At 38.6% G+C, this 12,298-nt stretch overlaps 1 protein-coding gene across 1 annotated transcript; it reads right to left on the bottom strand.

Annotated features, from left to right (window-relative positions):
- Positions 1–519: 519 nt before the first annotated feature.
- On the bottom strand, positions 520–10,722 carry actr6 (actin related protein 6). The gene is made up of 11 exons (XM_041794663.1): positions 10,524–10,722; positions 8,695–8,812; positions 8,543–8,611; positions 7,160–7,283; positions 5,068–5,203; positions 4,231–4,287; positions 4,049–4,147; positions 3,754–3,832; positions 2,017–2,188; positions 1,621–1,759; positions 520–784 (listed from the first exon to the last, which is right to left on the bottom strand). Exons 1-11 carry the CDS (start codon positions 10,589–10,591, stop codon positions 655–657), a joined length of 1,191 nt encoding a protein of 396 aa, XP_041650597.1. The 5' UTR covers positions 10,592–10,722; the 3' UTR covers positions 520–654.
- Between the last annotated feature and the right edge of the window lie 1,576 nt (positions 10,723–12,298).

Genomic DNA, 12,298 nt, shown 5'->3' with positions numbered 1-12,298 from the left:
CAGGCGTAAATGAAGTGTTGAAAAGGGTTTTAAATGGGAAAAATGGTTTTTAAGTAGCAAAAATATGTTTAAATTGCAAAATTGGTGGGGAAAAAACTTTAGTGGTGTAAAGTGGCAACAGTTGAATTTTTAAAATATTCTTAGTTTATTTAGGGCATCTTGAGACCCCTCTCAGTGTCTCATGACCCCCAAGGGGGTCCCGACCCCAACGTTGAGAACCCCTGTACTTGAGTACAATAGTCTGGTAGTTAAATATATCTGTGCCTTTGGGAGAAATTTGGGTTCAGGCTTCGTTTCCAAGCACATGACCACACGAGCTGGGGATCAAACCGTCCCGTTGAGGACCATCTCTACCACTGAGCCACAGCTGAATCATTAATGGCCTGTAAGCTGCTGCTTCCTTTTATTTTCTGTCATTGATGAGACTCAGGAGGCTGAAACTCAGGGATAAAGCTCTGAACTACCAGGAGTTACTGGAGAAATCAGGATTCAGGAGGAAAAACAAAGAAGAGTTTTCAGTCCAGTTGTCTTCTGGCTCCACGTCTTTTATGAGTGAAACAATCAAAAACAAAAGTATAAAAACAAAATACAAAAGAAACAAAGACAAAGCAGCAGAAAAATGTTCAGATCTCTGCAGCCTGAGTTTCAGTCCTTTCAGATATCAAACTTTTCTTCACACACACAGTGTCCGTTCTCCTCGTAGTCCTCTCGAGTTACCACGACCTCGTCGTAGTCCGGACTGTGAGCCAGAAGCTTCCCTCCTTCCCACGAGTACGTGATGGGGCTGCAGGACGAGAGGATTCATGATGAAACCGTCAGTAACAGCGTGTTTTTAAATGAGTCCTAGTCCTGCTCTGCTCCACTGAGTCCTGTTCCTGTGGTTTCCACCTCCATGTCTACTGTTAGGGGGTCCTGGTTCTCATTGGATGAAGGTCCAGGGCTGCATGGACCTTCAAACAGACATTTAACGGAGCCACACTCCAAACTGAAGTATCCCAGAATGCCTTGTACATCAATGCTATAATTTTAAAATAATGACAATCATATTTTAATGTTGCTCTAATGCAGCGTTACTCAACCCTGCTCAACCAAAGAGCCAAACTGCAAAAATACCTTCGCAAGAGCCACGATCTAAGTGGTGAAAACTGGTAAAGACGGCTTGAAGTAGCAATAAAAATACGTTAAAGGGGCAAAAATGGGGAGAAAAAATGGGAAAAAGGGTCAAAAAGAAGTGTCAAAAATGGGCAAAAAAGTAGGAAAAAAGTGGTATTTCATGGCAAAGGTAGCTTAATTGTATGAAAAGTGGCAAAAATGTAAAAAAAAAAAGGGCAAAAATGGGACAATGAAGTTTGACAATTGAAGCCTTCTGTATACGTCTGTGAAACAAACTGATTAATGGGATTAATTTCTGAGGTCAAAGTTTCCCTTTTGTAAGGTTTTCTGGGGGGAATATTAATTCAAATAGGACATAAAAGAGCCACACGTTGAGTATCGCTGCTCTAATTCATTCTGATCCTGTTAACAGGCTCGTTCAGAGACCTTTAGAGGGTCAGCCTCTCCTCTCTTTTGTGTTTCTTTTCTTTCTTTTTTCATTCAACTTCAAATCATCACAAGTCTTACTTTGGAGGCAGCAGCACGGACACAGGGAGGTGGGCAGGAGAGAGCGATCGTAGCTCAGCCTCCAGGCGCTCTCTGAAACCAGGAAACAGAGAGTTTCCTCCGGTCAGGATGATGTTCTGGTAGAAGTGTGGCTGCATTTCTGCTGACAGAAGAACAGACGAATCATGTTTGAAAAGTTTTAAGCTTTTATTTCAGCAGTAAATCAGTCTGAGTTTGGCGTTTAAGCTCCAGCATCTTCATTCCCAACATTTATTGTATGTGCATAAACATGTATGAGTAATATCTAAAACCCAGTCGGTGCATGCAGGCAGATGCTGCAGTGGTGAGGGGATTTTCAGAGCAGCACTGAGACATTAAAGTCTACCTAATCTAAAGACCCGTGGATGTTAGTCTGACCTTCTGGCAGCGACTGGATGGCGTCTACGATGGCCTCGGGGATGCCCATCTCCTGGATGCCGATGTCTGACGGGTGGAAGAGCATCTCAGGAACAGCAAAGCGCTCGTTGGCCAGCCTCAGGATCTGCTCTCCTGTTTTATACTTTCCACTAAAGACCATCTCCTCTCGAGGCTGGAGGGCAGAGAGAGGGCCAAGACCGGTGAGAACAGCGGACATCTCTGAAAAGTCAGGCTGAAGTAGCAGCTTTTAAAAATTCACCCTTTCTTTTTCACAACAAAACAACTCCAAGCCATTCTCCAAGAAGTCAGAGTCCTAAAAGCAAGCTTTAGTGCATTTCAGCATCAAACTTTCAACAGGAAGTCAAACAAACCGCCTGATTTCTGGTGAATTCTTCATGTTAAAACACATCAATGTGAGTTTTTAAAGTCTAAAAACCATGCCGTGAAAATAAGGACATCTGTTTACAGGGAGCTTTTTTCTTGTTAGTGGGGATGCTGAGTAAGCAATTTTCACCCATTTAAGCTACCTGCTGTCATTAAATACCATTTTTTTCCTATTTTAGCCACTTCTTGTTGCCCCTATATCCAATTTTTGCCCTTTTTCGCCCATTTTAGCTACCTTTTGCTACTAAATACCACTTGTTTTCTATTTTTGCCCATTCGAGTCACTTTTCACTCATTTTTTTTGCCATTTTGTCACCTACAACTCATTTTTTTGCCACTTCTCACCCATTTTTTTGCTACTTTCTGACCCCCTTTCCACCCCCCCCCCATTCTCACCACTTTTTACCCATTTTTGTTGCTTTTTGACAATTTTTGCCACCTTTAACTTACTGTTATTGTACCTCAAGCTGTTTCTGTTTCACCTCTTAGATTGTGGCTCTGTAAATGTATTTTTAAACAATTTGGTTGTGTTTAAGTAACTCTGCTGTGAACAACATCTCCACCATCTTTACCACAATCTCACACACCTTCAGCCTTTAGACTCAAGAGGCTTCTCCGTCAATAAGGCAGTGTCTAATTTTTTTGTTGACTAAATTCTATATTTTGAGCAACGATTTCACATTCTTCACAAATCAGGTATTGCACTCTTCAGCTTTTATGCTATTTCCAGCTATTTTTCCACTATTTTCAGCCATTTTCATGCTATTTTAAGCTATTTCTATGCCTTTTGGCTATTTCTATGCTTTTTCGGCTATTGAATGCTATTTTCAGCTGTTTATATGCTATTTTCAGCAAATTTAAAGCTATTTTCAGCAATTCTTAAGCTATTTTCAGCTATTTTTAGGCTACTTTCAGCTATTTTCATGCTATTTTAAGCTATTTCTGTGCTTTTTTTGGCTATTGAATGCTATTTTCAGCTGTTTTTATGCTATTTTCATCCATGGTAAAGCTACTTTCAGCTATTTCTATGCTTTTTAGGCTATTGAATGCTATTTTCAGCTATTGTAAAGCTACTTTCAGCTATTCTTAAGCTATTTTCAGCTATTTTTATTCTTTTTAGCTACTGTCAATGCCATTTTAACTACTTTTATGGCATTTTATGATATTTTTATTCTATTTTCAGCTATTCTTGTGCTTTTGGCTATTTTCAGCAGTTCTTCCACAACTCATCTCTCAGCATCTTCACGTAATTTCAGCTGAAATTGCAATTCTGATCTAGTTAATTCACTGATCTTGTGAATACGTGAAGAGAACCTCAAATATTCTCTTCTACATCCATGAAGCGCTCCTCACCTTGCAGAAACCTTTTTTGATGGAGCTGAAATCGGGAAGAACATAATCCCTCATCACTGAGTTTTCTTCTCCCTTCAACCTAAAAACAGAACAGACGTGTTAAAGAGTCGCCTCGCTCATCAGGAACATCTTTACAACACTGCAGGGTTGTCAGAGAATGGTTAAAGACAGATGTTAGTGTAGTGAACGCAGCCCAGCGGGGCAGAGGGGAATGAGGGGAAATCGAAACCTGCTATTCTACAAAACAATCGAGCCTAATGTCAGTCTGAAATGTTTCTAGATCGTTGTTTCTTACTGTGCGACCTCCATGTCTTTGTAAAACTGCTGAGACACGTAGCAGACGTCCTCTTTCACCTGGTTGATGACGTGAGTTTCATCCATGACATGCAGCTGCCTGTGAGGAGCGGAGAAATGCTTTTATCTCAGTGTTTCTGAATGAAAAAGGAGATTTAATCAAACAGTCAAGCAGCAACAAACCGGTATGAAATGATCTCCTTCAGGTGATTGGTCAGCAGCTTTCCACCTACGTTGATCCTGTTAGAGAAGAAACAGAAGGGTCATCAGTATTTTACTCTATTTTTCTGTTATTTATGTTGGAGGTTTATCAGGATGTTGTTGTTCATGTTCTCTCTGAAGGGGTTTTAAGGTGTTAGAGGATGCACATCAACAAAGCTTTGCCAAAGAGAACAGCACGACTACATTAACTCAAAATAACTGACGCAAACGGAACATCACAGTTTCAGATAGCTGTGCAGTGTAGCTTTCCTTCTTCATGCATTTGTGACGTGGCTTTTTGCATTGCTGTTCTGGCTTTTGCATAAATGTTATTTTTTTGCATTGATTTTGTGCCTTTTTGCATTAACTAAATTGATTTTGCATTAAAGTTGTGTCTTCTTGCATAGATTAAATGGCTTTTTACATTGATTTTTTTTTTTTTTTTTTGCATTAACTATGTAGACTTTGCATTAATGTTGTGGCTTTATGCATAAATACTTTGGCTTTTTGCATCAAATCGAAGCTTTTTGCAGGTGAGTTGCTGCATTTTGCATTTGTCTTATTGCTTTTAATGTTTGTGTTGTTTGTATTTGTCTCGTGACTTTCATATTCATGCTGTAGCTTTTTGTGTCTTGGCTGTAGTTATTCTGTTTTGCTGAGTTTCATTTGGCATTTTCATTTTGCCTTTTTGCAGTAGCACAGTGACTTTCTGGCTCCCTGCATTAATGTTTCAGCTCCTTATATCCGTGCCGTCTTTTTTAATTCTTGTTGGTTTTTTTGTGCATGCTCCTGACCTCTGCAGGCTTCCATCATTCTTACCTGCGTATGCCATCCTTCATCTTCTTGTTGCGACAGTAGGGGGCGATGTGAGTGAAGGAGAATCCGCTGTCGACCACCAGGCAGCAGAGCTCCGATGGTTTGGAGTGGAAGTAGTGATGGGCGCTGAGAGAACCGGCTGGAGAACACAGAAGATGGATTCAACAGAGATAACAGGGATAAATGATAAATATGACTTCTACCTGACAAACAGGATGTACTGCAACAGCTGGATGTGTTTTACTAAAGGCAACAAAGTTATTTATGAATCTTTTTGGTTTTAAAATCTACAAAAATACTTTTTTGTTTGATGGTGAATCAGGAGACAACTTACAACTGTTATTGTTCACTATTTATATCAATAATATTGGACATGATGTTCCAAATGTGAACTTTCACTTTTATGCAGATGATACAGTTATTCACTGCTCTGCTCCAATGCTGCATCAAGCTCTGTGTCACTTACAGGATGCTTTTAATACTGTGCAAGTCACATTTAGGGATTTAAAATTACTTTTAAATCCCAACAAAACAAAACTCATGGTGTTTAGTAATTCAAAGTCTAATCCACAGGACTTGCCTTTTATGATTACATCTCAGGGTGACATGATTGAGCTTGTCTCTTCTTACAAATATCTAGGTTTTTTAATTGATGATTCACTGCCTTTTAAGCTTCACATTCAGCAGCTTGTTAAGAAGCTGAAGCTGCGCCTGGGTTTTTACTTCAGAGATAAGTCCTGTTTCTCATTTGCTGCAAAAAAGAGACTTGTAGCTGCCACTTTCTTACCACTGATTGATTATGATGTTTTGTACATGCATGCATCTTCACAATGCCTTCGCTCTCTGGATACTGTGTATCATGGAGCATTGAGGTTTATTACAAATCTTAAGGCCCTAACTCATCATTGTGACCTGTATTCTCGAGTTGGTTGGTCTGCATTGTCTGTTCACAGACAAAATCACTGGTATGTCCTCATTTATAAGGCTATTCTTAATTTTCTTCCCTCTTACTTATGTGATTATATCAAGTTGAGAAATGTTGGAACTTACAGTCTTCGCTCTGTCTCCCATTCTCAAGATCTATTCTTGTTGTCTGTTCCTGAAGTACGACTTGAAATGGGAAAAAGGAGTTTTAGATATGTGGCTTCTGCTACATGGAACCTCTTGCAGGAGGAGTTGGGCCTGAGGGAGCAGGTCTCTTTGAACCTTTTTAAAAGTAGACTGAAGTTGTTGGAGGATGATGCATCAGTTGGTAAATGCTTTGATGGTTGATTTATTTCTCTTCTGATGTTAAACTGGATATGGTGATCTGCTTTTGTCATTGTTTTGTATCTTTGTAAATGTGTTCTTTGACATGCTGCTGTCTTGGCCAGGACACTCTTGTAAAGGAGATTTTTAATCTCAGTGAGGCTTTCCTGGTTAAATAACTTTTAAATAAAATAAAAATAAATAAATAATCCTGATACACTTGATTGCAGGAATTTCATAACAGTTATGCTCATTATTTTATTCTTTTTTACTCATTTCAAGCATTTTTTATTTTTCAAATCCCAGCTCATCACAGAGCGTCTCTTTAAAAACAGACAGACACTAGCGATCTGTGGCGTGCGTTTAACTTCAGTTTTAAGGTCAGACTTTCTCTGCTATTAAACTCATTTCTGGGTTACAATAAGCCTGCAGACATTAATCAGAGACCTGCAGTCAACCACTGCTACCAACCAATCACAGGGCTTTCTGTCCTCTTTGTTTTGACCCGTACTTCAGTTCTTAAGGCTGTTGCATGGTTGGCTGCGTGTGTAGGACTCTGCTTGAGTTTCTGGTCTACAAACCTACAGTCTGAGTTACGGTGTAGCTTTGATGCAGCAGCATAAATCAGGCTGTAGAAGTCCAAGCCCAACCCTATATTTGTGATTTGCAAGCCCCCACAGAACTTTAATGTTCTAAGAAATTTCAAACAAATTTCTGCTTCGAAGGTGAGCTCTGTTAGTTTTCCACCTTAGCGTGTGTTTACAGGTGCTGTAGGGTAAAAATCCACCGTCATGTCACAGCAAAAGAAGACCCGGTGAGTGAACCTGATTAGAGCATGCCGTCCCACCGTTTATTCTGAGAGCCGACTGGAACTGGTACTCCTCAAACAGGATCTCATTCATGGACTCCTGGATGGAGGAGAAGTTGAAGTACGGCTCAGTGATGACGATGCTCGTGTCTGCGAAGTCCACCTGTACCAAGAAAGACGACCGAGAGGTGAGAAATATGAACCCAAACTCAGAAGATAACGGGATTAAGATTATCTCCAATATGAATGAAAAAGGGGCAGAAAAGGACAAAAAGACGCCCACTTTAAACATTTAAACTTTTAAATACATTTTTAATGTCAGTTTTTTAGGCACAACCATCTCTGTTATCTAAACCAGGGGTTCTCAATGTTGGGGTCGGGACCCCATTGGGGGTCGCAAGACACTGTGAGGGGGTCTCCAGATGCCTTAAAAAAACTAAAAACATTTTTGAACTACACTGATGCCACTTGCACCAATTTTAGCACATTATCATCACTTTTCCCACAATATTACCAATTTTAACTCATTTTTGCCACTTAAAACCCATTTTTTGTCATTTTAAACCCTTTCCACCACGTTTTTTTCTGCCTGTTTTTGTCACTTCTAAACCAAATCTTGCCACTACCTGCCTATTGTTGGCTCTGTTGACACATTATTGCCACTAGTAACCCCTTTTACCACTTTTTAAGTCACATTTTACAATTTGATATGCCAAGTTTTGCCAGTTTATATCAAATTTCCTCCCATTTAACCAAATTTTCAGCTATTTTTGCCTCTTTAATACCATTTCAGCCACTTTTAAAACCTTTTTACGACTTAATATACTCTTTTTACCACTTTAACCAATTTTTGGATATTTTTTTGGCCACTTATATCTAATTTTTTGCATTTATAACCCATTGCTGCTACTTTTAAAATCCAATTTCACCACATCTCTCACCATTTTTTGCCATTATTAACCCATTTTAGCTATTTTTAATATATTTTTATTCTGTTTTTAACAAAAGAATCGCTTTTAAGAGAGCTTCTTACAACACAAATGAATTAAAATTAGTTTCTCTGATAAGAGTGGTTATTATTCAGGTTAAATATAAAATACCACAATTTAACTTTACAATTGGCCATGATTTTACTGGCCCCCAGAAAGCTCTTCCATTTATTCCCCCTCATGGACAGCCTTGTCTCCACATGACTATTCTTGAATGTCCTGGCTGTTCAACCATCTTCAGGTACAGTGGGGGTCCCCGGTCTCTGACACCTTTATTTTGGGGGTTGCGGGCTGAAAACACTGAGAACCCCTGACCTAAACGAGTAACAACATCAAAAAGTACCAAAATAAAAAGAATTAATCCAACACAGGATACCAAAGACTTCTGTTGTTGTTGCTCTGGTATCAACATCATTTCATGACTACTACCTACCTTAAACATCTCCTTCCCAAACAGATGATCCCACACTTTCCTCTGAACATCCCAGTTCACCAAATAACCCTGAAGAGGAAGAATAGGAGAGATCAAAATAAAAAAAAAACAGTCTATGTTACGCTGAATCCTCCTCGTGTCCGCTCTCTCACCTTCTGGAAGGGGAGGATGTAGAAGAGACCTGACGGATCTTTGATCTCATCGAGCTGATTGGCTGTGAAGGTTTTTAATCGGGACGTCTTTGAGCGAAACTGACAGTTTGGGATGACGCTGTAAGAGAAGCAGATGTAGACTGATATCAACAATATAGAGGGCAAGATAGTAAAATATATCTCATCATACAAGCTTGATTCCAAAAAAGTTGGGTCGCTGTGTACAATGTAATTTAAACCAGAAGTCAATGATTTTCAAAGCTCATAAACCCATATTTGATTCACAATAGAAAATAGGTCTGAACGATACGCAAAAATAATCTAATTACAAGTTTTTCCTGCAATATTCCAATTTAAAATGTGATTATTTAGGTTCCTCATTTTTTCTGTTGTTCAACAAACATGAGAAAGAAATCATTCTATATTCTAACAAGTACAATATCAGATCAGTTCAACTAGGGCTGAATTTAGAGTCAAATATCTTACTGCCATTTTGGCTCATAGAGAAATGTTGATATCAGTTGTTTTATTGAAGGGGACGATCATTTCTCATGTTCTCATTCTGATGAAGAAAAATAAATGCATGAGCAAGAAAAGTAAGATTTTTGTAAAAAATAAAATAACATAAAAAAAGATAATTAAAGGTTTGAATAAGGTATAAAGTAGTGATACTCAACACGTGGCTCTCTTATGTCTACATTTTAAATATTATTCCCCCAGAAAACCTTAAATAAGGGAAACTTTTTTGCCCTTTTCCACCATTTTTTCCCACTTTTCACCCATTTAAGCAACCTTTGGCCTTTGAAAACCACCTTTTCCCTACTTTTTTGCCCATTTAGACACTATATTTGCAACTTTTTACCCATCCTTTGCCACTTTTATCCCATTTTTGCCCTTTTTTCTCTGCATTTTCACCCATTTAAGCTCCCCTTTGTCATTAAACACCACTTTTTCCTAGTTTTTGCCCATTTTAGCCAATCTTGACTGCTTTTTGCCAATTTTAGTCACTTTTCACTCATTTTTTTTCATGGTTGGACCATTTTATGCCAACTGTAACTCATTTTTTGTCAATTCTCACCCATTTTAAATAATATTTAAATAAAGTTCCTGTACTGTATTTTTGCTACTTTCTGACCCTTTTTCCACTTTTCTTCCCATTTTTGTTGCTTTTTGTCCATTTTTGCCACCTTTAACTTATTTCTAGTCATAGTTTAGCTGTTTTTGCCACTTTTCATCTCTTAGATTGTGGCTCTTGCAAGGGTAATTTTCAACTCTTTGGCTCTTTGGTTGAGCAGGGTTGAGTAACACTGGCATAAAGGATAAAACAAGAAAAGGAGATCGTATCAAACTGGTATTTTGACATTTTCCAGGTTAAAGAAATATTGCACTGTCTGTCGTTTGAATACTGCAGCATGCCATAATGCGATGTAGTCTAATTTGTGATTAACTGCCCAGCCCTAATCAAAAGGCTGGAAAAGTAAGTGGTACTGATGTAAAACAGGTGGAGGAGCATTGTGTAACTGCTTAAGTTAATGGGTAACTAGACCGTAATTAAAAACAGACATGATTCTGAACTAAAACACTGCATGGACTCAGGAAAACTTCCAGAAACTGTTGTCTTCTGTTTTTATTTACATTTTTCACAGCGTCCCAACTTTTTTGGAATGGTGGCTGTAGTTTTAAACCGTGTGAGAGGTTCTGCTTTAAACGACCATGTTAACAGTGACGTCATGACCGTAATAACTTCACCAATCAATGAGGCTGACTAGCTGGCATTGCTAACTTCGTCTGTAGCGCTTTACCATTAGCTACATCGCTACCTTTCCTACCTCACTTTCTCCAGACTGTATCCGATCTTCGCCGTGTAAGCTCCGTTATCCAGCACTAACGTGGCCATCCCGGAGCCTGAATTATCCACATAAATTCATGTGAAACTACAATAACTCCGTTTTATTTCACATTTTATGGAGTACACACTTGTGTTGCCGAAAAGCTCCGCCATTAAACTGTGTTCTGTTCGTCCCACCAATCAGCTTCTTCTTCATCTTTGTTTCCGGCAGAATTGACATCCGTGGGAGGCCAATCAGAACTTCTGCGTTGCTTTGCCTTACGCTGATTGGCGGCTGCTACAACCAATCAGAGACGAGACTTTAGGTCCTTTTAGAAACATGTTCGATGGAAACCGACACCTCTACTACAAGCGTTCCATCACACGAAAGCGAAATTTGTTGAAACTGAAATAATGTTGAATGTTGAATTAATGTTGAAACAACGAGGCTCTCATTTACTGTGGAAGGGGGTTAGATTAGGGCCATTTTCGAAGAAGAAAATAGTTTTGGGCAAATGGAGATTAAAGTAGAAATGACGAGAAAAAAGTCAAAATTTCGACTTTAATCTCGAAATTGTTTCGACTTTATCCTTCGACATTTTTCATGAAATTTCAACTTTATTCTCGAAATATCGACTTAATTCTCGACTTGCCCCAAATTATTTTTTCCTTCGAAAACGACCCTAACCCTGTTCCGTACATGTACAACGGCGTATTATGAGTACGTAAAGATATACGGCACTGATCATCAACTGGAGGCCCGGGGGCCACATCAGGACCCCCAAAGCTTCCTGTCCGGCCCCCGAAAGATGCTTAAATTCAGAAAAGGAGGAAAAGATGTTGTGGTTTTAAGAGAATCCTTCGGCTTTAAATGTCTGCAGCTGTTAAATCATCCAACAAACAATTAATACTGAAATAGTTTTAGAGTGACTGAACATTTGATCTGTTTTTACTGAAATTTACTGCCATAATTAGCAGATATTTAAAAAAGGGTTAAGGTTGGCAAATGTATTACAAAATAATGGCTGATAAACGGAAAATGGGTTGTGGAGTGGCACAAAGGGACAAAAACTGGTGAAAGTATCAAAAATAGGTTAAACAGTGGCAAAAATAGGGCAAAAAAGTAGTGAAAAGGGGTTAAAAAGTGTCAAAATAGAAGAGAAGTGGAACCAAGAGGAGAAAACATGCTGGAAAGGTGATTTAAAAGGGGTCAAGAATGGAAAAAAATGGGGTAAAAGAGGCAAAAACAGCAGAAATAGCCTGGTAAAGTTGTAAAAAAGGGTTGAAGAGTGGCAAAATGGGTCAAAAGAAGTAAAAACTGATTTAAATGTTGAAAAAATGTAATGAAAGGGGCGAAAGTGGCAAAAATGGATAAAAGTGGGTAAAACATGCAGGAAAGGGGTTAAGAGGGGTTTAAATCCTGCAACAAATTGGTAAATGAGGGGAAAGAGTGGCAAAAAGTATTAAAAAATGGCAAAATAGTGCAATGAATAATGACCAGGGGTTAAAAATTGGAAAAAAAAGAAGAAAAGTGGCAAAAATGGATAAAAGAGTGGCTCAAACAAGATAAAACATGCTGAAAAAAGTGGTTTAAAATGGGCTAAAGAATTGGAAAAAATGAGGTAAAGAGGCAAAAAGTATCAAAAATGGGTTAAAAGTGTCAAAAACAGCAGAAACAGCCTGGCAAAGTTGCAAAAAGGGGTTTAAGAGTGGCAAAATGGTTGAAAAGTGCCAAAGATTGATTTAAAAGTTGCAACAATTATTGAAAAAAACATA

The sequence above is a fragment of the Cheilinus undulatus genome, linkage group 9 (genome assembly GCF_018320785.1).
Source record: "Cheilinus undulatus linkage group 9, ASM1832078v1, whole genome shotgun sequence".
Lineage (NCBI taxonomy): Eukaryota > Metazoa > Chordata > Actinopteri > Labriformes > Labridae > Cheilinus > Cheilinus undulatus.
The sequence above is the reverse complement of the archived record's forward strand: the minus strand, read 5'-3'. Positions and strand labels throughout refer to the sequence as shown.

Excerpts from the sequence above, each read along its gene's own strand:
- actr6 (XM_041794663.1), bottom strand. The coding sequence starts at position 10,591 with ATGGCCACGTTAGTGCTGGATAACGGAGCTTACACGGCGAAGATCGGA. Across the intron at positions 8,612-8,694 it reads ACATCCTCCCCTTCCAGAAG|GGTTATTTGGTGAACTGGGA; the intron begins GTGAGAGAGCGG and ends CTTCCTCTTCAG. Across the intron at positions 7,284-8,542 it reads TTGGGAAGGAGATGTTTAAG|GTGGACTTCGCAGACACGAG; the intron begins GTAGGTAGTAGT and ends TTCTTGGTACAG.